Here is a 23,686-nt window from a genome sequence, read left to right on the forward strand (position 1 = left end):
ACTTATGTTATAATAATATCAGCAGTGTTGGGACATGTAAATTTAACACTAGAACCGCCAGGGGTCGCTGTATACCTAAAACCGCCAGCGGGTAAATTTTACCCACGCACATGACAGCTGTTTCTGAATGGCTAAATAACATATTATTTCACTGTATTATGCTACTGTCGTCACAAAGAAGTGTCTAGAGTCATGAAATTAAACTTTTTTTATACAGGCTACACTAGTCACTTTTCATAAAGGTCAATATTAAGCTAAACAAGCCTGCACTGACAACGAGAATTAGAAGGAAGTAAATACATATTTAGGTGGTGTAACAGGCTATTATAATACAATGTCATTAATCAATATATTAAGATAACCTATGTTATTTAAATTACTAAAATAGCCTATAGACAATAAATTTATAATTTGAATTATACAAGAAGAACACCAATAAACTTCGGGTAATTAAAAAAAAAAGTTTTATTCATTAGCCTACATCAGATCTAATTTTTTTTCTTCAGGAAACAGGCAGACTAGAATAAATAGCAACACAGAAGCTAACAATAAACGATAGAAATGGCAAAAAATAAATAAATAAGTAATCCAAATTTTGAACAATTATGAGTAACATTAGGATAAAACGTCTAAATATGATATATTGATCGCCGTCAGATGCTTTACTGATCCTCACCATCAGACTCTCCATCGCTCATGGCATTTAGTGCTTCTTATACCTCTTCAGCATTCATAAATCGCCATAAATTGCCTATTTTGTCTTCATTTATGAAGCTGATAACCGCTAATTCAGTGAGTGAAAGGCGTTGCCTAGCAATGTAATATGTTAAAGGGGTCATATGATGCTATTTTAAAGATCATTATTTTGTTTATTTGGTGTAACAGAATATGTTGACATGCTTTAATGTTCAAAAAACACATTATTTTTCAAATACTGTACATTATTGTAGGTCCTCTATGCCCCGCCTCTCTCAAACACGTCGTTTTCAACAAAGCCCCCTCCTTTGACAAGCGCAGTCTGCTCTGATTGGCCAGCTGACCCAGTGCATTGTGATTGGCCGAACACCACAAGCACGTGTCGGAAATGTAACGCCCCTTACCATAATCGCCAGCTTCAAGCTTTCAAAGTAAATATCAAGACCTTCGTTTATCTTCGGAACACAAATTAAGATATTTTTGATGAAATGTGAGAGCTGTCTGACCCTGCATAGACAGCAATGCAACAGTAATGTTCCCAGACCGAGAAACGAAGTAAGGACATCGGTAAAACAGTTCATGTGACATCAGTGGCTCAACTTCAATTTTGCAAAGCTACGAGAATACTTTTTGTACTTTTTAAATAAAAATAACAATTTATTTAACAATTCTTCTCCCCCGAGTTACGTCTTTTGCCATTTTGGAGAGTACCCAAGAACGTAATCAATGCAATCAGCGTTGTTTACGTTTGATGTATTTTTACGTTTAATGTATTTATTATATTAATGCTTTTTTTTTTTTCATTTAGTTGCTTAGGTAACATTTCTAATTTTTATGTCTGATATTTATATTTTATTTTATTTCAGCTTTTATTTTAGCTTTATTTATAGCTAAGAAAAACAACACAAAAGCTACATAACATAAACAACAAAAATCAATTTAACTAAACTATTGCAGCTCCATAATATTTTTACTAATGCCATGTAACATTTCAAAACTGGCATTCTGCCTGAATATGTATTATTCTTTTGAACTTTTGTCTCTATGAAGCAAGCTCATTAATCTATATAAAGCTTTACAATGCCACTCTCCACAAGGACAGTGTCTTTCACCTGGAACGGCAAGCACCATATATTTCTATTGCTCTTCAGCAGATCATCTGACTCAGGTAATAACAATATCTACATTGGGTGATCCCTTCAGCATTTTCCCAGTCATAATGACAGGAATTGGTCCCATGCTTAAGAATTAACCCAAACTGTGGAGCGCGTATTGATGATGCGGCACAGCAAACTGTCCCACTTCAAGGTGCATCAGGCACGATAATGTACAAAGTGGCAGATCGATATGGCTTGGCAGCGCTTGCTCTTTGCAGTGTACATAATGTGATGTGTACTCAATCAATAGCCTCTCTTGGTTGACAGACAGACTGGTGTGGCCCAGGTCATTTTTCTCAACCACAGCGAAGAAATACAGGAAATTACATGACTGTCCCTGGTGACAGGTGGCTGAACGGAAGTTAGAGTCCCAGTGGAAGAACATATTCATAGGGCTGGATGGAAGAAGTGACAGGTGATTAAAACCTTGGGACCATAAAGCAAGTAGATGTTTCATGCTTTAGCGGGTTTGGCTGGAGTTTTTCACCAAGTCTTTCCTATTGAACATCTTTACATGGAAAGATCTGGGTTGAGAAAAGATAGCATGTTCAAAGCTGCTTGCTCAGCTCTTGCTTTGGCTGGGGGCTGGGGGAGGGGCGGACCTCCCATAAGTAAACCCCAACCATAAAGCCCCAAAAAAATGAACTTGGGGGGTCCCCTGTTTTTTCAAAATTATAATACTTGAAATATGAAATAAAAATGAAAATTAAATGAAAAGTGCTGATTGCTGTAATAAATTTAGACCTGCTCATGTCACATTATATGTGATGTGAGCAAATGAGCAAATTTTCAAAAACTTATTTTTATTTTTAAATGGTGTATGAGTTGTTGGAATTGGACAAAAACTGACTGAGCTACACCTGTTTGAAGTCGATAGAGTCAGCAAACTCAATTTTGAGAAAAATAGCAACGTTGCATCTTTTTCTCCAATTCTTTTCTTAAATAATCATTACTATGTTAATAATCACAATATAGCTATTTTTTATTTTATCTTTGTTGTTATGATTAAAAACAGATGTAAAAAAGAACAAATATAAGAAAGAAACAAGTGTATATTGTATTACTTTTTTCATTTTGCATCTAAACAAAAGCATTCAAGTAAGAAAACAAATAATCAAATGTAAAAATCCCTTTATTGTGTTACAAAAGCAGTTCAATCAAGTGCAGCGAATGATTCCCTCTTTTCTTTTATTGTTTGATTAACATTAATGAGACAGACGGCCTATATTATGACTTACTGTAATGCACGGATCTAATATAATGTTACACATCCAATGTTTTTCCCCAACAGTTCCCCAAACGTTCACTTAAGACATAACAGATTATGTTTGTGAATACTTAAATACGAGAAGCAAGAAGCGAGTGGAGAAAAGGTACTCCTCTCATAAAACGTACAAATAAAGATAATTTTAGATGTTTAATTCTTATTTGGAGCATTGGGATCACTAGACAAGGGCTTAATTAACTAATTTTTGTGAAAACCTCAAATTTGACATTTTTCACTTTTTTAACTTTATAGCTCAAAATTAGACTGTACGCATTCTGACTCATTTTGCCAGCAAGGGTCATATATTTCTTTTTACGTGTTTTTACTGTGTTGCGCATTTTAACCAATCACTCATGATTCTGTTCAATTTATGAACAGCCATTATGAACGGCCAATCAGAGGCGTCATCACTGAAACCTCAGAGTTTTGTTCGGGGCGCGCACGTGCTAAATGAATTCTAACTGAAACTCGCAAATTTTACTATTTGGTTTAATTTTGCACTTTTGTCTAAAGTAAAAATGTAAATGAAAATAAAATGTTATGTTCATTTACAAAAAAATTATTTTTTCTCAGACAAAAATTACTTAAAATAAAAATGTATATGAAAATGTTTGAACGTAGAATGGTTCATATAGAATAATATGTAGAATATTTCACTTAAAGGTGTAATGTGTAATATTTAGGAGGATATATTGACAGAAATGCAATATAATATACATAACTAGGTTTTCAGAGGTGTATAAAGACCTTACATAATGAACTGTTATATTTTTATTACCTTTGAATGAGCAATTTCTATCTACATACACCGCGGGTCCCCTTACATGGAAGTCGCCACCATGTTTCTACAGTAGCCCTAAACGGACAAAGCTCTACAAAAGCGCGTTTCGTCATAATGTTGTCCTTGCGAATAAACACTGACACAATGATGAACAAGTAACAATATTATTCTCAATAACTTCGGTTTATTGAGTAATTAAGTAAATATGAAGAGTTCAGATGCAAACGCCTCTGAGTACGTCTGACGTTTTTCTTTAAAATTAGCATTTCTTTCTGGCTACTATGTATAGGCTTCTATGCAAGTACTGGTACTTCAGAATGGGTTGAGGCTGGGATTTAACGCATTTGAAGTGAAAGTATGAACATATACTATGTGTGGAGAGCATTCACTCAGTATCATTATCAAATTTTTGACCAAGATAGCTTTTAGAGGCTTTTGCATTGGAACTCTTCATATAATTCCTTAATTTACCTTTGTAAAGAAACATCTGCTGTCTCAGACGACGTCATCTTAGTCCTGTGTCGGCTACCGTAGCTTCTCTAAAGGGAGGGGTGAGTGGTGGACTGAGCCGTTGGTTGCAATTCGCAACCTCACCGCTAGATGGCACTACGATTTACACACTGCACTTTTAATTTTGCACAAATATTTTATTTATTTTTGCACTGACTTTCATTATATTCAAATTTCATTTTACTTAGACAAAATTTACATTTTGGGTCAAGCAAAGGTTTTTATTGAGACTAAAGTTGCAATTAAAAACCTTCGTTAACATTGTCTTCTGCAATTTTGTTAACATTGCCCCAATGCCAGGTCTTTTCAGAGGCATGATTCCCTTTTTGTTACACTTATCTTTGCACCACAGGACAAAACATTTAATCCCAAAGCTCATGTAACATATTTTATAGATTTATTGGAAGCTGCTGGATGAGCTTTTGTAACAGACAAAACAACCACATGCAATGTGTGTCCTCCTAGGCAATGACGTTAATGGACAGGCAGAAGCGAGCAACCTTGCAAGCTGTTCCTGGGTCAGAAAGCGAGGACCATAGGGTCCTTCCTAAAGGGATTATCCCAATGAAGCCGCGAAGCATACATGGATGCGCATCGTAACTTATCTCTTTAACAACTCCCACTTAATTTAAGTTAATGCAGGCCACTTCTAAAGGATTCACGGAAATAAGGTCAGACACTGTGATCCGTATTCATTTGACCCCACTTTCTGTAATGTTGCCTGTGGGTATGTGATTTCCAATGCAGCTCCTGCTGTTTGGGAGGTGCAAGCATGTGACTGATTGATAGAAAGAGTTAGGGCAGGAGGTTAAATAAAATTTATGACTTTTGTAGCTAAATTAATTCCACAACACAGTGTGTATGGACAAGTACATGCAGTGCAGATAAAGGACACGTCGCTATTGCTGTAATCCGGAACGGGATTGAAGTTGTTCAGGAGAGTAGCTGTGAGATGGCACTCAGTGTCCTCGGAACACCATGACTTCACACTTCTTCAGAAAATCCATGCTTGACTGATGGGACATGCTGCTAATAGGTTTCTACCGAGTGCTCATTATAATACTTCCTGAACCACAAGTGCTCTTGCTATACAAAATGTAGAACAGCGGGAACTCTGTGGACTGAGATAAAACACATTAGCTCATTTCATGGCCAGATCTTTGGTCTTGAGCATGCTTTATATTATGGTTTAACCATGTATGCCGTCGGCTTGTAATATTGGACGGATTCAGTGTTTTAAACAAGCGGGCACTTAAGCCGCTCCCTTTATGACATCACTATCACTTTCTGCACATATGCAGTATCATTTGCATTAATGGTGCAAGAACCATAGTAGAAATCAACACAGAAGAGACAAAAGGAATGATGAGCCCCTTTTGTGGGACCAAAGCAAATTAAAGGGGTCATATGATGCGATTTCAAGTTTTCCTTTCTCTTTGGAGTGTTACAAGCTCTTGGTGCATAAAGAAGATCTGTAAAGTTGCAAAGACTAAAGTCTCAAATCCAAAGAGATATTCTTTATAAAAGTTAAGAGTCAGCCACACCTACCTAAAACGGCTCGTTCTAACACGCCCCCACATATCTACCTCACTATGTGGAAAGATTTGCATAACACCGCCCAAATGTTCACGCAAAGAAAGAAGGCGTAACTTTTATTCTCGCTGTAGTATTGTTGACGCTGCAGCCATGTCATGAAGACGCTGTGTGCTTCGTTGTGAAAGCGAAACTACTTTGTTTGGTCTTCCAAAAGAGGACGATACCTCGCTTTTTCAGACCGATGAGCTTTGTAAAAATCGACGCGTTTCAGAAAGGCGGGGCATAGAGGAGAAACAATAATGTACAGTATGTGGAAAATAATGTTTTTTTAACTTTAAACCGCATAAACACATTTCATTACACCAAATACACAAAATAATGTTCTTTTTAGCAGCATCATATGACCCCTTTAAAATATCCTGTACACTACTGTTAAAAAGTTTTAAAAAGTTCAAAACTGTTTTCTATTTTTATATATTTAAAAATATATATATTTCTGTGATGCAAAACTGATTTTTAGCAGCCATTACTCCAGTCTTTAGTGTCACATGATCCTTCAGAAATCTTTACTGTCACTTTTGATTAATTTAATGCATCCTTGCTGAATAAAAGTATTAATTCCTTTAAAATAAAAAATCTTACTGAACCAATATTTTGAACAGTAGTGATGAAAATATTTATTTTATTTCAAGGCCCAGGACTGTCAATAGAATAAAATAATCATTATTAAAGGCATAGTTCAACTAAAAATTAACTCTTTTGTTACCCATGTTTTTTTTTTTCAAAATATATTTTTATGTTCAACAGAAGAAAGAAAGTCATACAGGAAACTCATTGGAACAACTTGTGGTCGACTAAATGATGACAGCCTTTTTCATTTTTGGGTGAACTGTCTCTTTAATCAGTCACACTTTATATCAAGGTCCAATTCTCGCTATTAACAAACCATTAACTACGACTTTGCCTCAATAAACTCCTAATTTGCTGCCTATTAATAGTTAGTAAGGTAGTTGTTAAATGTAGGTATTGGGTGGGATTAGGGATGTAAAACATGGTCATGCAGAATATGTGCTTTATAAATACTAATAAACATCCAATATGTTATTAATAGGCATGCTAATAAGCAACTAATTAATAGTGAGAACTGGTCCCTATACTAAAGTGTTACCCTTTAATCTTATGATTTCCAACCATTCTGTAGAAAGCAGATTGAAACAATATACATATTGATTGAAATAAATATATTTAATTAATGTTAAACACATTTACTTTGACTACCCAGACCCCCTATAGCATCCAAAATAATATTTTCCACATACTATTTTAATACAGTGACTATTTAAAGGTCACTTTTAAAGGTTATTTACCATGTTGTACAGTATATGTTCTCAGCTTAATATTTTTAATTGGTCTTTATACTTACATTTAAAGAATGATTCTCTTCTTACACATTCATACCATCTTACTAAAATACCTCATAAGTTGAAATATCTAAATTGAAACTTGCTGTTGATTCCATTAGTAACACAGCCACAATTTCCGTGTAATCCTGACAGAATTCTACAAAGGAAAGGAGAGTGTTCGCTCATCTGACACGTCAAGGTCAGAGAAACTTATGCACCCTTCAGAATCACCTGAACTGTGCTAGAGATGATTGAGAGACGTCTCTCCTCATAAATATCAATCCTACTCTCATTTATAAAAGGCTCTAGGTCTGTAATGGAAGATTTGATTCATTAGCCCTAATATTCCTGGAGACCTTCTCTCGACCGCAATCAGAATAATAGTCACCTTTTATCCGCTGCTATTTTGACCTCTAGAGATTAATTAGACATTTATCGAATATTGTTTTGCGTTAGCAGAGTTAAAACAGGAAATAAATGGGTAACACTTTATTTTAATGTGTCCTTGTCACAAGTTACATGTATAATAAATTTAAATTAAATTAAATTAAATAATTTTTTTTAATTAAATTAAATTAAAATTAATTAAATTAAATTTACATGTATAATAACAATAAATATAATATAATATAATATAATATAATATAATATAAATAATATCGTATGCGGTTTTACATTGGCCAGGAATCAATATTTGTAAAGGAAGATAAATTAGATATATGAGACACTTAAGTAACTGATTTAGCATTTCAAATTATGCAAAAGGAACCAGAAATTCTAGTGATGTTTAATCATATATGGCATTATTTGAATGTGCTGCTTGTTCGGTAGCTGAGCTCTTGGGAGTTTTTGTTTGTACATCATCACAATCTCACAAAACATCTGAAGATGCAGGAGATTACAAAGCAATACTAGATAAAGAACATTATCGTAGTACATCAGGTGGCATGTCCATGTGACAAGTTACGTATGACCAAATCCCTCTTTTACTGGATTGCCAGACAATAAAGAATGGAACAATCATTGAGGGAACAAAGAATTTGCCAGGTCTTTAAAAAAGCAAGATATCTTTTTTTTAACAGGTGACCAATGGTGCATGTTGAATGAACTATTCCCAGCAGATAGGGTGCAGTGAGAAATACATGGGTGAAGGCATGGCTGTTGTCTTCGACCTGCTCAGATTGGAAAAGCTCAACCTGCAGTTGGTCAATAGTGGCAGGAAGGTCTGCTCACGCTTGATCCTCCCACTCATTCATTTACTGAAGCTAGTTATGGGTAGAGAGCTGTCACTTCATGCTCTTGTTTGATATTCATGCCATATGCTCGCTCATTCATTGAGGTCCCCTTCAACACAGGTAATCAAAGAAAATGGGATGCTATTTTTGTACTGGTTTTATTTATGCCCTTATTTTTATGGTTTTTGATCCCACCTACGACACACAAACAAAACACGCACGAAATCTGACTCCTCTAATCATAACAAAATGGATTTACTGTGTTCTTATGTTATCAAATTTTCCAGAGCTGTTCTAGGACCAATTTATCTTGATGCTTGAGATACACAAGAAGAGGCATGCAAAAGAAAGTTTAGTGATTGCTTTTGAGGATGTAAAGGCTAAAATCAAGACAAATAATGTTAGAATATTTTTAAACTTTAATCTTGTTGCCAACAATATTTAATTGCAAAGCAAATGGATCAATAAATTACTTAAAACTAATCCAATTTTTGTAGAAAATTAAATAGAAAGTAATATTAACTTTCTATTTAATTGTCCACTAAAATAGATTTGCCTTTCATTTTAATGTATCCTTAAAAACATTATTTTAAGAAAATAAGATTGTGTGTGTGTGTGTGTGTGTGTGTGTGTGTGTGTGTGTGTGTCTGTGTAAAGAGAGAGACAGAAAGGCTTTGCGCTCATGCTTTCATTGCATAAGAAAGTACACAATTTAACTAAACATATTGTTGCAAGTTTATCTTTAGCACTGCACAAAATCTTTTGTTAATTTTTGCATAATGAACCAAGAAAAATCATAATGACTTACGCATTTTTTTTCTTTCTCTTGCAGATATTGGCCATCATATCCATTCTGTTCATCGTTCTTTCAACTGTTGCACTTTCCCTGAACACCTTGCCTGAACTCCAAGTGACAGATGAATTTGGCCAGGCCAATGACAATCCTCAACTCGCTCACGTTGAAGCCGTGTGTATTGCATGGTTTACAATGGAGTATCTCCTGCGCTTCCTGTCATCTCCAAACAAGTGGAAATTCTTCAAAGGGCCACTAAATGTCATTGACTTATTAGCTATATTACCCTACTATGTCACTATTTTTCTGACCGAGTCGAACAAAAGCGTGCTGCAGTTCCAGAACGTGAGGAGGGTGGTGCAGATATTCCGTATCATGAGAATATTGAGGATTCTGAAGTTGGCAAGACATTCAACAGGACTGCAGTCTCTTGGATTCACCCTCAGGCGCAGCTACAATGAGCTCGGCTTACTCATATTGTTTTTAGCCATGGGAATCATGATATTCTCAAGTTTGGTCTTCTTTGCAGAGAAGGATGAGGATGCAACCAAATTTACCAGCATCCCAGCTTCGTTTTGGTGGGCTACAATCACCATGACTACAGTGGGCTATGGAGATATTTACCCACAGACTCTGCTTGGCAAAATAGTCGGAGGACTTTGCTGCATTGCTGGTGTGTTGGTCATTGCCTTACCCATCCCTATTATTGTGAATAACTTCTCCGAGTTCTACAAGGAGCAGAAACGACAGGAGAAAGCCATCAAGAGAAGAGAGGCCTTAGAACGAGCCAAGAGAAATGGCAGCATTGTTTCAATGAACCTGAAAGATGCCTTCGCACGAAGTATGGAGCTAATGGACGTCGCCGTGGACAAAGGTGATGATAAACGGCCAATGGACAACCACCTTTCTCCGAGCCGGTGGGGTGTTCCACAGCGCACATCCTCGGATACCAGCCTCAGATCCTTTGACAAGAAATTTCCCGACAGCGACCCAAACGGCTCACGGGAATACGTGAGAACGCTGAGTCCACAGCATCTGAATGCTCAGAAACTGGCTGAAATGTATAACCAGATGACAAAGACACAGTCCTTCTCGGATCTCAACACAATCAACAGCACACAACCTGCAGCTGTGTCAAACCATGAGGTAGAGTTGGAGATGAAGGAAGTCCCAATGGCCACCGAACGGCAACCCAAGGAAAGAGCATTTTCTGACTGAGTCGAACAAAAGTGTGCTGCAGTTCCAGAATGTGAGGAGGGTGGTACAGATATTCCGCATCATGAGAATATTGAGGATTCTGAAGTTGGCAAGACATTCAACAGGACTGCAGTCTCTTGGATTCACCCTCAGGCGCAGCTACAATGAGCTCGGCTTACTCATATTGTTTTTAGCCATGGGAATCATGATATTCTCAAGTTTGGTCTTCTTTGCAGAGAAGGATGAGGATGCAACCAAATTTACCAGCATCCCAGCTTCGTTTTGGTGGGCTACAATCACCATGACCACAGTGGGCTATGGAGATATTTACCCACAGACTCTGCTTGGCAAAATAATCGGAGGACTTTGCTGCATTGCTGGTGTGTTGGTCATTGCCTTACCCATCCCTATTATTGTGAATAACTTCTCCGAGTTCTACAAGGAGCAGAAACGACAGGAGAAAGCCATCAAGAGAAGAGAGGCCTTAGAACGAGCCAAGAGAAATGGCAGCATTGTTTCAATGAACCTGAAAGATGCCTTCGCACGAAGTATGGAGCTAATGGACGTCGCCGTGGACAAAGGTGATGATAAACGGCCAATGGACAACCACCTTTCTCCGAGCCGGTGGGGTGTTCCACAGCGCACATCCTCGGATACCAGCCTCAGATCCTTTGACAAGAAATTTCCCGACAGCGACCCAAACGGCTCACGGGAATACGTGAGAACGCTGAGTCCACAGCATCTGAATGCTCAGAAACTGGCTGAAATGTATAACCAGATGACAAAGACACAGTCCTTCTCGGATCTCAACACAATCAACAGCACACAACCTGCAGCTGTGTCAAACCATGAGGTAGAGTTGGAGATGAAGGAAGTCCCAATGGCCACCGAACGGCAACCCAAGGAAAGAGCAATCACCGATGTCAGGAGCATATCGAGTGTTGACAGCTTTGCGAGCTGCACTGCTGAGTTTGGACAGGGTGAGAAGGCATCCACCCCTTCTTATACAGCAGAGCAGATTCAGCAAAGGCAATCGAAAGTACCTCCGAAACTTCACCTCGGCCAGCTAACACCCTCTGACATGAGTCCGGAGGAGAACTCTGAGACTCTCAACCGAGACATCGACAAGTCACCCGATGGGGAGAACTTCAACGAGGTCATAGAGAACATCAGAAGCTCCATTCGAGGCACAAATCCAATGAAGACAAAGGGCCTCAAAGTCAACTTCATCGAAACGCCAGAGGACGCTCCTCTGACACCGCCCAACACATCTTCTCCACAGGATGTCAACAACAGTCTTCTGGAAGACGACTCCCCGGAGGGAGAGTGCTCTCCTCTTTGTTCAGATTCGGAAATGCTGGGTAGTATCCCAGTGAAAGGCTTGGTTCTTTCTCCGAAGATGCTAGCCGGTGGATACCATCCTGGGGAGACGGCACTGCTTCTGGGGAACCTGGAGGAACAGGATTACCATGAGGAACAGAACCAAACGGAAGTGGCTTCTGCAGCCATCTCCTCACCCAAACTAGCAGCACAGAACTGCACTCAAGTGGTAGTCGGTGGTAATGGGGAGGAAAAGCCAGACTCTAACCAAAGTGAACACAAGGTAGAGAACCACATGTTTACGCCGGAGATCCATCTAATGCCAGGGGATGGCAATCACTCGCCATCTTGCGAAACCGGTATGTGACTGTGGCTTGACATTCTGACAGAGTGGAGCGCACTGGTGGAGAAAGGGGCACTCAGATGTGGTCTGAAAGATATTTTTGCATGGCATGAAAAGTCCCTTGTAATTGTGTCATTGTCAATAACACAAAAGAGACTGCAGTTTCTTGCAGACGAGACCTGGAGGATGCGGGTGCAAACGAGAGGCTTGTTTAGAATGTATTTACCCAACAATGAGGACACTGTTGACCTACCTGTAGATTTTACCTTTTCACTTGTTTATTATTTTTTAGAGACAGTCGGAACCATAGGGGGACAGATCTACAAGAGCATGCATATTAACAAAGCTGTTTTACGGTGCTTAGTTTGCTGAGAGCACTCCACGGTAAATATAGAGACTACAGCAATGACAATGCACATAGCCACAGAGGGTATAATAGATGTCAAAAGGGTTTTTGTTAGCCTTTTTTCCGTTTTAAAGAGGGAATTTTCATCAAAGACTGTGAAAAGTAGCGACGTATTGAAACATATCATGACTTTCTGTAGAAATGCAATGTGTACATTATGCAGATGTGTTTGTGTTTTAGGAATGGTCTACGATGTCACATATTTATTTGGGGGGTTTATTTTGTTTTATTTTTATTTTTTGGTTGGGTACTCAAATTAGCAGCATCAAAATCTCGATTTAATGACCAGATGAATTGCACCACTTTTTTCTTGATATCAGCGTTGCATATACACCTGTAGTTGCCAAATGAGAATAGCAATCGGATAATATACAGTAGCTGTAAATGCAAATTATATATTGACTATTATGTATCGCCATAGCGAGCGATACCTGGATAAAGTTAGATGTCAACTTTCAAAAAAAAGTTTTAGGTTTAAACATATATTATACAAACACATGAGTACAGCGGGTATGTATGTCTTAGCTTATCTTTACATACTCAAATATTCAATAGCACAGCAAACAGTCAGTTTAAGAAAAACTAGTCTACATAGTGGTATTAGACTAATTAGTGTTATCAAATTAGTGGTTCTGGTCATTCAAACCTACAAATGTTCTTCACATATTTCCCTGTTAAAACTAAATAAAACAGTCCTCTTAGTAATGCTATATTTACTTCTCAAAAGGACCAAAACACAAACTATGTTTTCATTTACACACAGACATCAAACTTAATAATTTTCTTCATTTGACGAGAGTACAGTAGTGTAAATGCCACTACAGTTTTAATTTTTCACATGAGTGGTTTCATTATTATTCATATTTCACCATATCTGTATCATTCAGATGCCTGACCTTTGAGTCATTTCTTAACAAAAACTCACATTTGTCTGGTTTTACAGAGTATTCAAGAATAGTTTGTTCTCTTTTGAGTTATGCATTACCATCTGGCCGACATGTTTTTCCTGTCACATGAGAGAATATCCATTTTGTGTTGCCTTTATTCCAAGATTGCTGGAAATGTGTGTATATTACTTGCTTTGGCATGGCAGTTGGCTGATTGTTCAAAATGTACATTGTGTTTGGAGAAATCACACAATCTGAATGGGCTGAACGAGGATTGTGAAAAAGACGAGGAGGAGGAGGAGGAACTCAAGACTTCAGCTGGCTCTGGTGGTTACGCTATGGTGGAAAGTGCAATACAGCATACTGCAATCTATGCAGGCCAAGAATTGTGGCACTTTATTTACAGTCTAATGGATTTGTAAGTGTACAGGCAGAGACTTCAATTGTATTTTTCAGATGATATATCTTTAATATTTGAAATATCAGTGTTACCACTCAAAAATAAAAAAGATTTGATATTTTACAAAAATACTTCACTCCGGTTATACTCTTCAAATAAGATTCTTCTGACAAATTAGACCAGGAGGGTCTTTTATAAATGTCTACAAACAGGTTCATTGAAATATGAAAAACAAACTCTTGAAATGATTTGATGGGCTCATAAAAAGTATTTTTGTTTTATCAATTAATGCTGACAGTGGTTCTATTTTTTCTAAACCAAAATTCTGCACAACAACAATTTCCTGCCATATGGAGTTTGAAATGATGCGTGCCTCTTCATAAACATTTATGAGAAGGCAACAAATCAGTTGGCTTTATTCATATAGCACTGTACAGAAAATTATACTTTTTATAGGGGGAAAAAAATCAGGTCTTTAAGTAATAGATAAGCGTAATATTAAGTTCTCAGGTTTTCTACGACACTAATCTTCTGATATGGTGGATGTCTATGTTTTCTTCATTTAAAAAACGCATCATCTTGTTTCTTTTGTTGTCGCTGTTTTTTAAAGAACGTCGTCACATGCCTGTTTCTGTTTTGATAGACTGTTGAATAATGGCCCATCTCATGCATTCCCACAGGATGGTCAGCTTCCCTGCTGTGTGTTATATGCCTCATATACAGTGGCCCCAAAAATATTTGGACAAAATGTATGATATTTTTTACAAAATATCAAATTAAGTAGAATTTATTTTACAGATACATAGCACAAGCACACTTTTTAAAGCAAAACATTTTTCAAAAATAAGAGACACTTTTTGGTTGTCAAATATTAATGTACAGTATAAACTGGTAGGAAAAAGTATTCAAAATGACTCAATTACTTTGAATAATAAAGAAAACTACTGTTAGTTTTGAAAAAAAAAAACCTTGCAAATGCTACTTAGTGTGATATTTTGTATGAAATTTAAGTGTCCAAATATTATATGGCGATGCTGTATATAAATATTGAAGGTTAAGTCATCAGTGAATGAAGTTTTGTAACAAATTTTGTGCCTGGCTAGCACCGCCTGTAGGCAACTCTGTTATGGTAAATGAATGGACTTTGTTTTTAGAGTGAAATATTTTTTCAGCATGTTAAAGCTGCTACAATGTACTCAGTACCACATACACAGCAACAACTGTTTAAAAGAAATACTTCACCAAAAAATGAAAATTCTTTCATCATTTACTCGCCTCCAAACCTGTATGACTTTCTTTCTTCTGTGGAACATAGTTGATATTTTGTCATACAATGAAAGTCAGTGGGGTTCAGTGTTGTTTTGGGCTGCACTGACTTTGATTATATGGACAAAAACGGTCTTCAAAATATCTAAACATATAAAGAAAGTATGAGCATGAGTAAATAAGGACAGACTTTTCATTTTTGAGTGAACTGTCCCTTTAAGTGATGCCAGCACAAGCAAAACGAAATATGATATAATGAAACGTCTCATGTCTTATAAGTTCTTGCATATGCTCAAAAATACAATTTCAGAGCCCTGATCATTTGAACAGCTCATAAGATAAAAGTTATTTATAACTGGTATCCCAGTATTTTTATCTGTCAATGGCAGGTTCTCATGCGCATTTTTGTGGCATTTCAAAATTACAGTTTTAACTATTGCACAAATGAAAGATTCACACCATTTAGCACCTGTTGAATAAAGGCAAATGAGTGGGGCTCAAAGTCGGTACTGTTAAACTCTTTTGTTTTCTTCAAAACTCACTCCAGGCAATCAACTGCTTATTGATCTGTAGCATGTCATCATATGACTATAGAAGCATCTCCCATTAGCCTTTATGGGAGCAGTAGATGCAAAGGGATTTGGGTCTGTGTGACTTGTGTGTAAATGGTAAAATGAACTCTAACAGCTGATGGACTGTGAACAAGCATGCTTCTCATCACATGATCATTTGTGATATATATCGTCATGGCAAGCGTGTAGTTTTATTTTTTTTGTTTGAAAGCGAGGTTAAATATGAGTGTGTCATCCCATGTGTCATAGCCTGTTCTCCCATGCATCCTTGCTACATTGTATTTCTTCCTCTCACGTCTTCTGCCTCTTTTCTGTTTTTGTTTAAATGATGTTATCTTGTATCTCAATGTCCGTAGACACCTTTAAGCTGCAGACTGTTTCTGCACATATCAGCATCTTTGAATGCATGTAGTAATCTGTATAATTATGTGATCACAGAACACTTTGTCATGGTACATGTATGTCAATATTTCTGTAAAATAAACTGCATTGTCTATGTTAAGTCTACTAGCATATGCAGGATAACAAATAAATGTGTAAATAACTCACTTGTGTTCTGCAACTTCCATCTCCTGCCTTTATTCAACCCTTTTCCTCTTCATAGTACACAAGAGCTAGACATTAAAAAATGGCAAAAATTAATTAAACACATTCAAAACAAGAATCCTGAAAAGAAGTAAATTACAATTTTCACAAAAAGATTAACGGTTTTCAACACTGATCATAAGAAATGTTTCTTGAGCCCCAAATCAGAATATTAAAAAGATTTCTGAAAGATCACACTGAAGATTGGACTTTGCCATCATTGAAATAAATGAAACAAATAAATTTGTAATAATAACAAAATAAATTTGTGACCCTGGACCACAAAACTAGTCATAATGGTCCATTTTTTTAAATTTGAAGATTTATACACCTTCTCAAAGCTGAATAAACAAGCTTTCCATTGATGTATGGTTTGTTATGATAGGATAATATTTGGCCGAGATAAATATTTGAAAATCTGGAATCTGAGGGTGCAAAAAATCAAACTATTGAGAAAATCGCCTTTAAAGTTGTCCAAATTAAGTTCTTAGCAATGCATATTACTAATCAAAAATTAAGTTTTAATATATTCACAGTAGGAAATTTACAAAATATCTTTATGGAACATGATCTTTACTTAATGTCCTAATGATTTTTGGCATAAAAGAAAAATCTATAATTTTGACACATACAATGTATTTTTGGCTATTGCTACAAATATACCCCAGCGACTTAAGACTGGTTTTGTGCTCCAGGGTCACATTTTAAAATGTATTGAAAAACAAAAAATAATTATAATAGTATTTCATAATATTATAAATTGTACTGTATTTCTGATCAAATAAATGCAGCCTTGATGAAAAAAAGAGACTTCTGTTAAAAAATCGTACAGACCCAAAGTTTTGAAAGGTAGTGTACCTGCGGCTCTTCAAGTGTCTCTTCTGTCCTCACTCTTGGGTGTATTTCCGGTTGAACATAGAGAAAACAAGAGATAATAAACATGTTTACATGATTGGCATGTAATCAAACTTAATATCTTGTGCGGTTTCACAGCCTGAGACAAAAGCAGGAATGTTTTTCTAGTTCAATAACTTTGTCAATCCAAAATTAATAAAAAAAAGGTGGTATTATACATGATAAACTAGCTTCTTGCCATATTAAGACCCCCTGGCCATCAAACACGGCCTATATATTCCACTCTCACGGGTGCTTTTCCAGTCGATACAGTAGGCTATATATTTTTTTTTTTTTTAAAGTCCAAAGTGTAGAATTACTTACATACAAAAATGATTTTATTGCTATTTTTTTATAAATACAAAATTATTTATTCTATAAAATAACAATTTTAATAGTAGTTTTGAAGCAACGTTATGCTCAGTACCTTGCTCTGTATATTTTGTCAAAAATGCATTTATCATCAAAATCTAACAAAATTTGGCGTAATTACAGAAGAGAATTCCACACACAGCCACACAACTTTGGTTTTCATCCTTATCTGAGCAAATTCCATCCCTAATGCCAGGGTTCACTAGCAAACGTGTTCATGGGTTGAACTAGTGTGGCACCTATTTTCTACACAATCTTTGAGAGCGTGAACAGGAAAATATAGCCTCATTTATTATCTATCTTTGTGTATCTTTGTGTTTGTAGATCATTTTAATTGCAGACTTGCTTCTATTCTAATTTTTTTTTTTTATTATGTTTTCCTCTGAAAGCAATATCTCAACCATTTGAAGTAAATCCTCAAGTTAAAGTTCATTCAGGGATTTTATAGATTAGCCATTAAGATTCTGCTTTTAATGTAGTTTATATGCTTGTCTAAAATATTTATGTATATAATAGAGTGTATACAGGTCAATCCTGTCAGGTAGAACTTAAAGAGCATTGAAAATGCTTATGTTGTCATTTATATGAAAGGAAATATAAGTGTATTAATTTGGTTAATATAAATAAGTGTATTATCTACATGGGTATAATATAATTAACATGATATAACTAACAGGTTGGAAATAAGAAGATAAACTTATGAAACTTACATGATGGTCAATTCTTCTAGGCCTATATTTTGTATATTTTAAACATGTTTAAAAATATCGATTTCTACCAGTTCCAATTTCTTTAATTTCATCAGACCAGGATGTAATATTTTAGATTCAAACAAACCACCTAAGTTACACAATTAATCACATAATTCATCAAATCCAAGGCTTCTGCTGTACTTTCCCCACCAAAATAATGATTTGTTTCATGTTGGAGCTAGGCCTACGTTACCTGCGGAAATGGCAAACGTCCTTCGGACACAGCAAAATCAGCTCAACGCAAAATATTTAAAAAAAAATAATAATATGTAAAATACGCCTCGTTGTTGACGTAGTTGTGAGATTTTGAGAAAAGCTTTTATTCAGTTCCACCATAAAACGTTCCTATTGTTGTTTCCTCCGCGCCGGCAGGTGGCGCTGCGGCCAGACTGGCTCATAAACTCCGCCAGCAGAACAGTCAGCGCTCGGCGGGAACGTTTGTTTTCAACATAAACAAGAAGATGGAGGGGTCGTCGAATGATATAATATCCAGCACGACTGATAAAATCAATTTAACTGAAGTCGAGGGTGTTGTCCAGTCATGGGTGATCGATTATTACTTCGCGGCGCTATGTCGGCTCTTCAGAGACAGATCTGCGCTGGAGTTTCGTAAAACTTTGAAACTATTTGAAAGTAATGTGTTTTTAGTGTAATAAATATATTTTTATTATAATAATTAATGCTAACTTAGATGCTTTTATTTATTTTTAATCGTACTGCAGATGTTGTGTGTACTGTATTCTCATTTGTTGTCTTGTTTATTCCACAGGTATAGTGGATGATCTTGAGTCGTGTTCCCACAGGTCAGAGCACCCCACTCAGAGAACGATCTGCTGCTTCCTTGCCAGAGTGATGGACGGGGAAAACCTGGGTAATGTCAACACATTATTAGCCATGTATATTTACATGTGCCAGATCATGTCTTTTCGTTTAAGAACCTTGCTTAGCTTTACAGTTAATTGAAATAATAGCTAGACATTTAACATCTACAGTGTAACTCCATGACGCAGTGCTGTCACGGTCCTGAAAAACCTGGAAAAATCCTGGAAATTTGAATGATTCTTTTAATTCAAAGCAAGAAACCACAGTTGAATAGAGTAAAAACGTTAAACTGATAGAAATCACCATCAGTCCACAATTTAATAATTAATAATAATTTATGCATTTAGCAGAGGACTTACAGTGCATTCAGGCTATACATATTTTACCAGTATGTGTGTTCCCTGGGAATTGAACTCACAACCTTTTGCACTGCTAACACAATGAAAGTGACGTGACATGTGGCCAAGTATGGTGACCCATACTCGGAATTAGTGCTCTGCATTTAACCCATCCAAAGTGCACACACACAGCAGTGAACACACACACACCATGAACACACACCCGGAGCAGTGGGCAGCCATTTTTTGCTGCGGCGCCCGGGGAGCAGTTGAGGGTTCGGTGCCTTGCTCAAGGGCACCTCAGTCGTGGTATTGAAGGTGGGATGCTCTACCACTTAGCCACAGGAACACAGGAATTTATTCATCACATTACATTCAGACATTAGTTTTGTATTGCAATTTTCTTGAATTATGTATACGTATGCAAATAAGCATTCTCTAATTAAACAGGCACACATTTGCGTGAATTTCCAGAACAGTGAATAAAGCCAGGTTCAAAATTCTTGATTCATTTTGACATATTGATATATGAGTTAAGTGTTTTTACAGAAGGGATTTTGGATCTTTTTCTATCAGCATTTAAATCAGAAAATGCTGTCAACGGCCAGAAAAAAAGAAAAAAAAAATTTACAATGTTTTTAGGATTTTTTTTTATACAAACCAGGAGATATATAAGCAAACCCCTCTGTTAAAACCTTAAGAATATAAAGAGGAATTGGAGGTGCTACTGAAGCGAAGTTTTATAACTCATGAGAGAGAGAAAAAAACTTGCCTTGTATGTAAAACACTGTGAAAACCTGATGACGGCTATAAATTCATAAACACACTTGTTGTAAAATGATGGCATTTTTTGAAGAACCTTTCTGATTTGTTTTCTCATTTTTTAACTCATTCTTACACTATCACAAGTCTTTTACAACTTTGATGAAGCCTCATCTAGATAGAGCATGAGATTTTGCAAGAGTACTGTACGGTATATCACGAAAACCAAATTCATTTTTTTAAGATGCAAAGACAAATGTAAACAAACGATTCAGTGACCGTTCAGTCAGCTAATCCATCATGTCAAAATCTGTCTTGTGTTGTGTATTTCAGAAGTCCGTTATGATCATGTTTCTCAAATCACTCCCTTGATGTCAGCGTTGCCGATTTGGGAGTCGTTAAAGAAAGTATCTGATTCAGACTTGCATGCTAAGATCAAGACGCTACTGATTGTTCAGGTATTTATGTTTGAGAGTGACAGGTGTTTCACATTGTAGAGTTTGAATGGGATTCAGTCCTGACAATTCTGTTTTTATTTTGTGTCCAAGTCTGTTGCTGTGTGTGTGAAGAAAGGACATTCAAAGTTGGCAAATGAAACCCTGCAGTGGCTGGAAAAAGAGACTGAGTTACCAGCGGTGCGTATTTATTTACCTGTTACAGTTTAACATGCTTTTTCATACAATGCAGCAAATTAACATCATTTTTTCCAAACAGAAACTACAAGGAAAGCTGACCACCATTGTGAGTAAGAAGGACACGTATGATCAGCTCCTGATGAACTTCACTTTCGACCAGCTTTTGGAGAACATTGACACATTCCTCAACACATTCAGCCAGGGACGTTCCTCCGTTTTCTTATTCGAAGTATGAGGACTTTTTTTGTCATGCTTACCAAAAAACGAATCCACCTTACATCCTGTGGGAAAGTCCTAATGGGCTTCATTGACTGGGGTTTCAATGTGTTCACCGTATTTGCCTAAAGATCTCTTAGAATTGTGGTGTTTTCCTGAGGGTATGGGATGGAAATTGTGCAATTAGCTTCCCCCTCAATACTCAATAACCACCTAATAAAGGTAAAGACAAGATGTTGAGCTCTTAAGAGCAGATTTGCTTGCCACTAATGGTTTACTTTGTGATTTATAAACTGTGTATTTTGCTGCATATTACAAGAAATGCAATGAAGTGCCTCACCCTTTTTTTTTGGTGTATGTTTGTTTTAGGCAGCATTAAAAGTGGTTCAAGCCCGTCATGAGAGATCTGAGAAAACCTCATCTGAACAGGATGGAAGTGAAAGGACTCCATCCAGCACAGAGTCAAACAAACCAGAAGAGTAAAAGCATCTCTTTCATCTATACAATTTTAAACTGCAGTTGTCTGTTAATAAAATTAATTCACATTTTATTTATTTGGTTCTGGTCATTTATAAATTGAATAAAACTCTTTTTCTAAAGTAAAATCTTAAATTGTGAATTTTTTTATTTAATATGCATTTTAACTGAATAAAATATTTTAAATATAAATTAATTATTTATTTGGTGTTGGTGTTTCCACACAGAAATGAGGAACAGGTGGATCCACTGGTGCTAAATATCAGGTGAGGGCCTTGAAAGTGATTTCAACAGCGACATACCCTTACACTATATGAACATTAACAGTCACCTGACTAACACCTGACACTAATCATCAGTGATTTATAATTCTCAAGTGAAGCTGACCTCAATTACATTACCTTATTGTTTTTTTATCTCTCAAATTACTTGATTTAGTTGTCTTAATGCTAATTGCTTTCATTGAAAACAAATTCATGAAATTGAAATAATTCTGTCTCTCTCACAGACCCAAAAGGAAACTTTTTTCAAAGCAAATTCATGACGTATGGAAACCTGAAACTGCCAAGAAAGAGCGAACCACGCGCAAGAGAACCTCCATTTACAGTACGTTCTCATTTACTGTATATTCTTTTACTGAATCATTGTTAAAAGGATAGTCAACTAAAAATGTGCTCACTCGTGTTTTTCCATGAGAAAAATACTTCACATACTGTAGATCTTCTCAATTCTTATAACCGCACATTTTTATAAATGTGTACCATAAACTTCTTTAAAATTCTGTTTTTGGGTTCCACAGAAATAACATCATACACGTTTAGAACAACTCTTTAAAAACTCTATGAACATGAAGTTCCTAATATAAATCTCTAATCATTAATAAATGCTGTTTTATGCACACAGAAATTTCCAGAAGTAGTGTCTGTTCAGATTTACAAAGCAATGTTAGTGTGACAAGCCAGTCCAGAAGGGTGAGTTACTCTAAAGGTGGACATCTTCACTGTGTGTGTGAGTGTGTGAGTGTGTGAGTGTGTGTGAGAGTGTGTATACCTGTTTTTCTATTCTGGTGGGGACTTAAACCTGAATACACACAGACTCATGGGGACTCGAGTCACGGTGGGGACCTAAATTGAGGTCCCCACGGGTAAACAAGCTAATAAATCACACAGAATTAAGTTTTTTGAAAATCTAAAAATGCATAAAGTTTCCTGTAAGGGGTAGGTTTAGGTGTAGGGTTGGTGTAGGGCAATAGAATATATGGTCTGTACAGTAGAAAAACCATTATGCCTATGGAGAGTCCCCACAAGGATAGCAAACCAGACGTGTGTGTGTGTGTGTGTGTGTGTGTGTATGTTTACAGTACAAGCATTCGTACGCATAATAACAGCATCAATGTTTGTTCCTTTCAGAAATGGACCGCAGAAGAAGACAGGAAGCTGAAAGCAGGTGTGAGGAAGTATGGGGAGGGCAAATGGAGAATGATCCTGAATGACTTTGAGTTTGACAACCGCACCGGTGTTAATCTGAAGGACAGATGGAGAATCCTGAAGAAAATAGAAGACTATTGAGCTGCCGGCGGCTTCTGCTTTTAGTATTTAAAGAGCTTTAGAGTTGAAGTTTTCAGTATTTAAGCTGTTTTCAGTCACTTTTTGAAAGTGTATTCCTTCTTTCTTTTTTTTCGGTTAAGTTTACGTAATGCATTTATTCACACAAGTGTTTCAGAGTTCAGTGAATAATTCCATTGTTATGCATGTAATTTCACGAAATATGTTTGGAATTCAGGAGCGCCGTTTTGTAAATTAAAAGTAAAAACTATTTAGCAGAAGTATCACTGCTGGAAAAACAGCTTTAGAAGCTTTCTGTTGCTGTTTGTTTGAACTGTAAGACCAACATTTGTCCAGTAGAGGATGCAAGTGAGTTTGCAAGTTTTTTTGCCTTAAATCTGTTCCTAGAGATTTTCACAGGGGGAAAAAAAACTAATTTGAAGCTACAACTGTAAAAACTAAAGAACTTTTAATAAATGTATGTGAAAGTGGGACATGTTCATTTGTGGATTTTAACAAG

At 36.4% G+C, this 23,686-nt stretch overlaps 2 protein-coding genes and 1 long non-coding RNA gene across 3 annotated transcripts; 2 read left to right on the plus strand and 1 right to left on the minus strand.

Annotated features, from left to right (window-relative positions):
- The first annotated feature begins 9,228 nt into the window (after window positions 1–9,228).
- Window positions 9,229–13,329, plus strand: LOC107696012 (potassium voltage-gated channel subfamily B member 2-like). Its single transcript, XM_016496147.1, has 2 exons — window positions 9,229–10,252; window positions 11,157–13,329. Exons 1-2 carry the CDS (start codon window positions 9,385–9,387, stop codon window positions 12,260–12,262), a joined length of 1,974 nt encoding a protein of 657 aa, XP_016351633.1. The 5' UTR covers window positions 9,229–9,384; the 3' UTR covers window positions 12,263–13,329.
- A 2,989-nt stretch (window positions 13,330–16,318) lies between these two features.
- LOC107696013 (uncharacterized) lies at window positions 16,319–18,727 on the minus strand. The gene is made up of 3 exons (XR_001635052.1): window positions 18,566–18,727; window positions 17,213–17,246; window positions 16,319–16,383 (listed from the first exon to the last, which is right to left on the minus strand). It is a non-coding gene; the product is annotated as an uncharacterized LOC107696013 (long non-coding RNA).
- A 31-nt stretch (window positions 18,728–18,758) lies between these two features.
- LOC107696009 (telomeric repeat-binding factor 1-like) lies at window positions 18,759–23,660 on the plus strand (the record flags this gene model as incomplete). The annotated part of the gene is made up of 10 exons (XM_016496145.1): window positions 18,759–19,005; window positions 19,142–19,243; window positions 20,628–20,752; window positions 20,843–20,929; window positions 21,009–21,158; window positions 21,515–21,624; window positions 21,850–21,888; window positions 22,131–22,228; window positions 22,526–22,593; window positions 23,032–23,660. Coding segments are annotated over 10 exons (1,185 nt in total), but the record flags the coding sequence as incomplete, so codon positions are not given.
- Between the last annotated feature and the right edge of the window lie 26 nt (window positions 23,661–23,686).

Source organism: Sinocyclocheilus anshuiensis, unplaced genomic scaffold (assembly GCF_001515605.1).
Source record: "Sinocyclocheilus anshuiensis isolate Anshui unplaced genomic scaffold, SAMN03320099.WGS_v1.1 scaffold786, whole genome shotgun sequence".
Lineage (NCBI taxonomy): Eukaryota > Metazoa > Chordata > Actinopteri > Cypriniformes > Cyprinidae > Sinocyclocheilus > Sinocyclocheilus anshuiensis.

What these genes read in the sequence shown, in the direction of transcription:
- LOC107696012 (XM_016496147.1), top strand. Translation starts at nt 9,385, where the DNA reads ATGACTTACGCATTTTTTTTCTTTCTCTTGCAGATATTGGCCATCATA. An exon ending in GGACGTCGCCGTGGACAAAG is followed by an intron (nt 10,253 to 11,156) that starts GTGATGATAAAC and finishes CCGTGGACAAAG; the next exon opens with GTGATGATAAACGGCCAATG.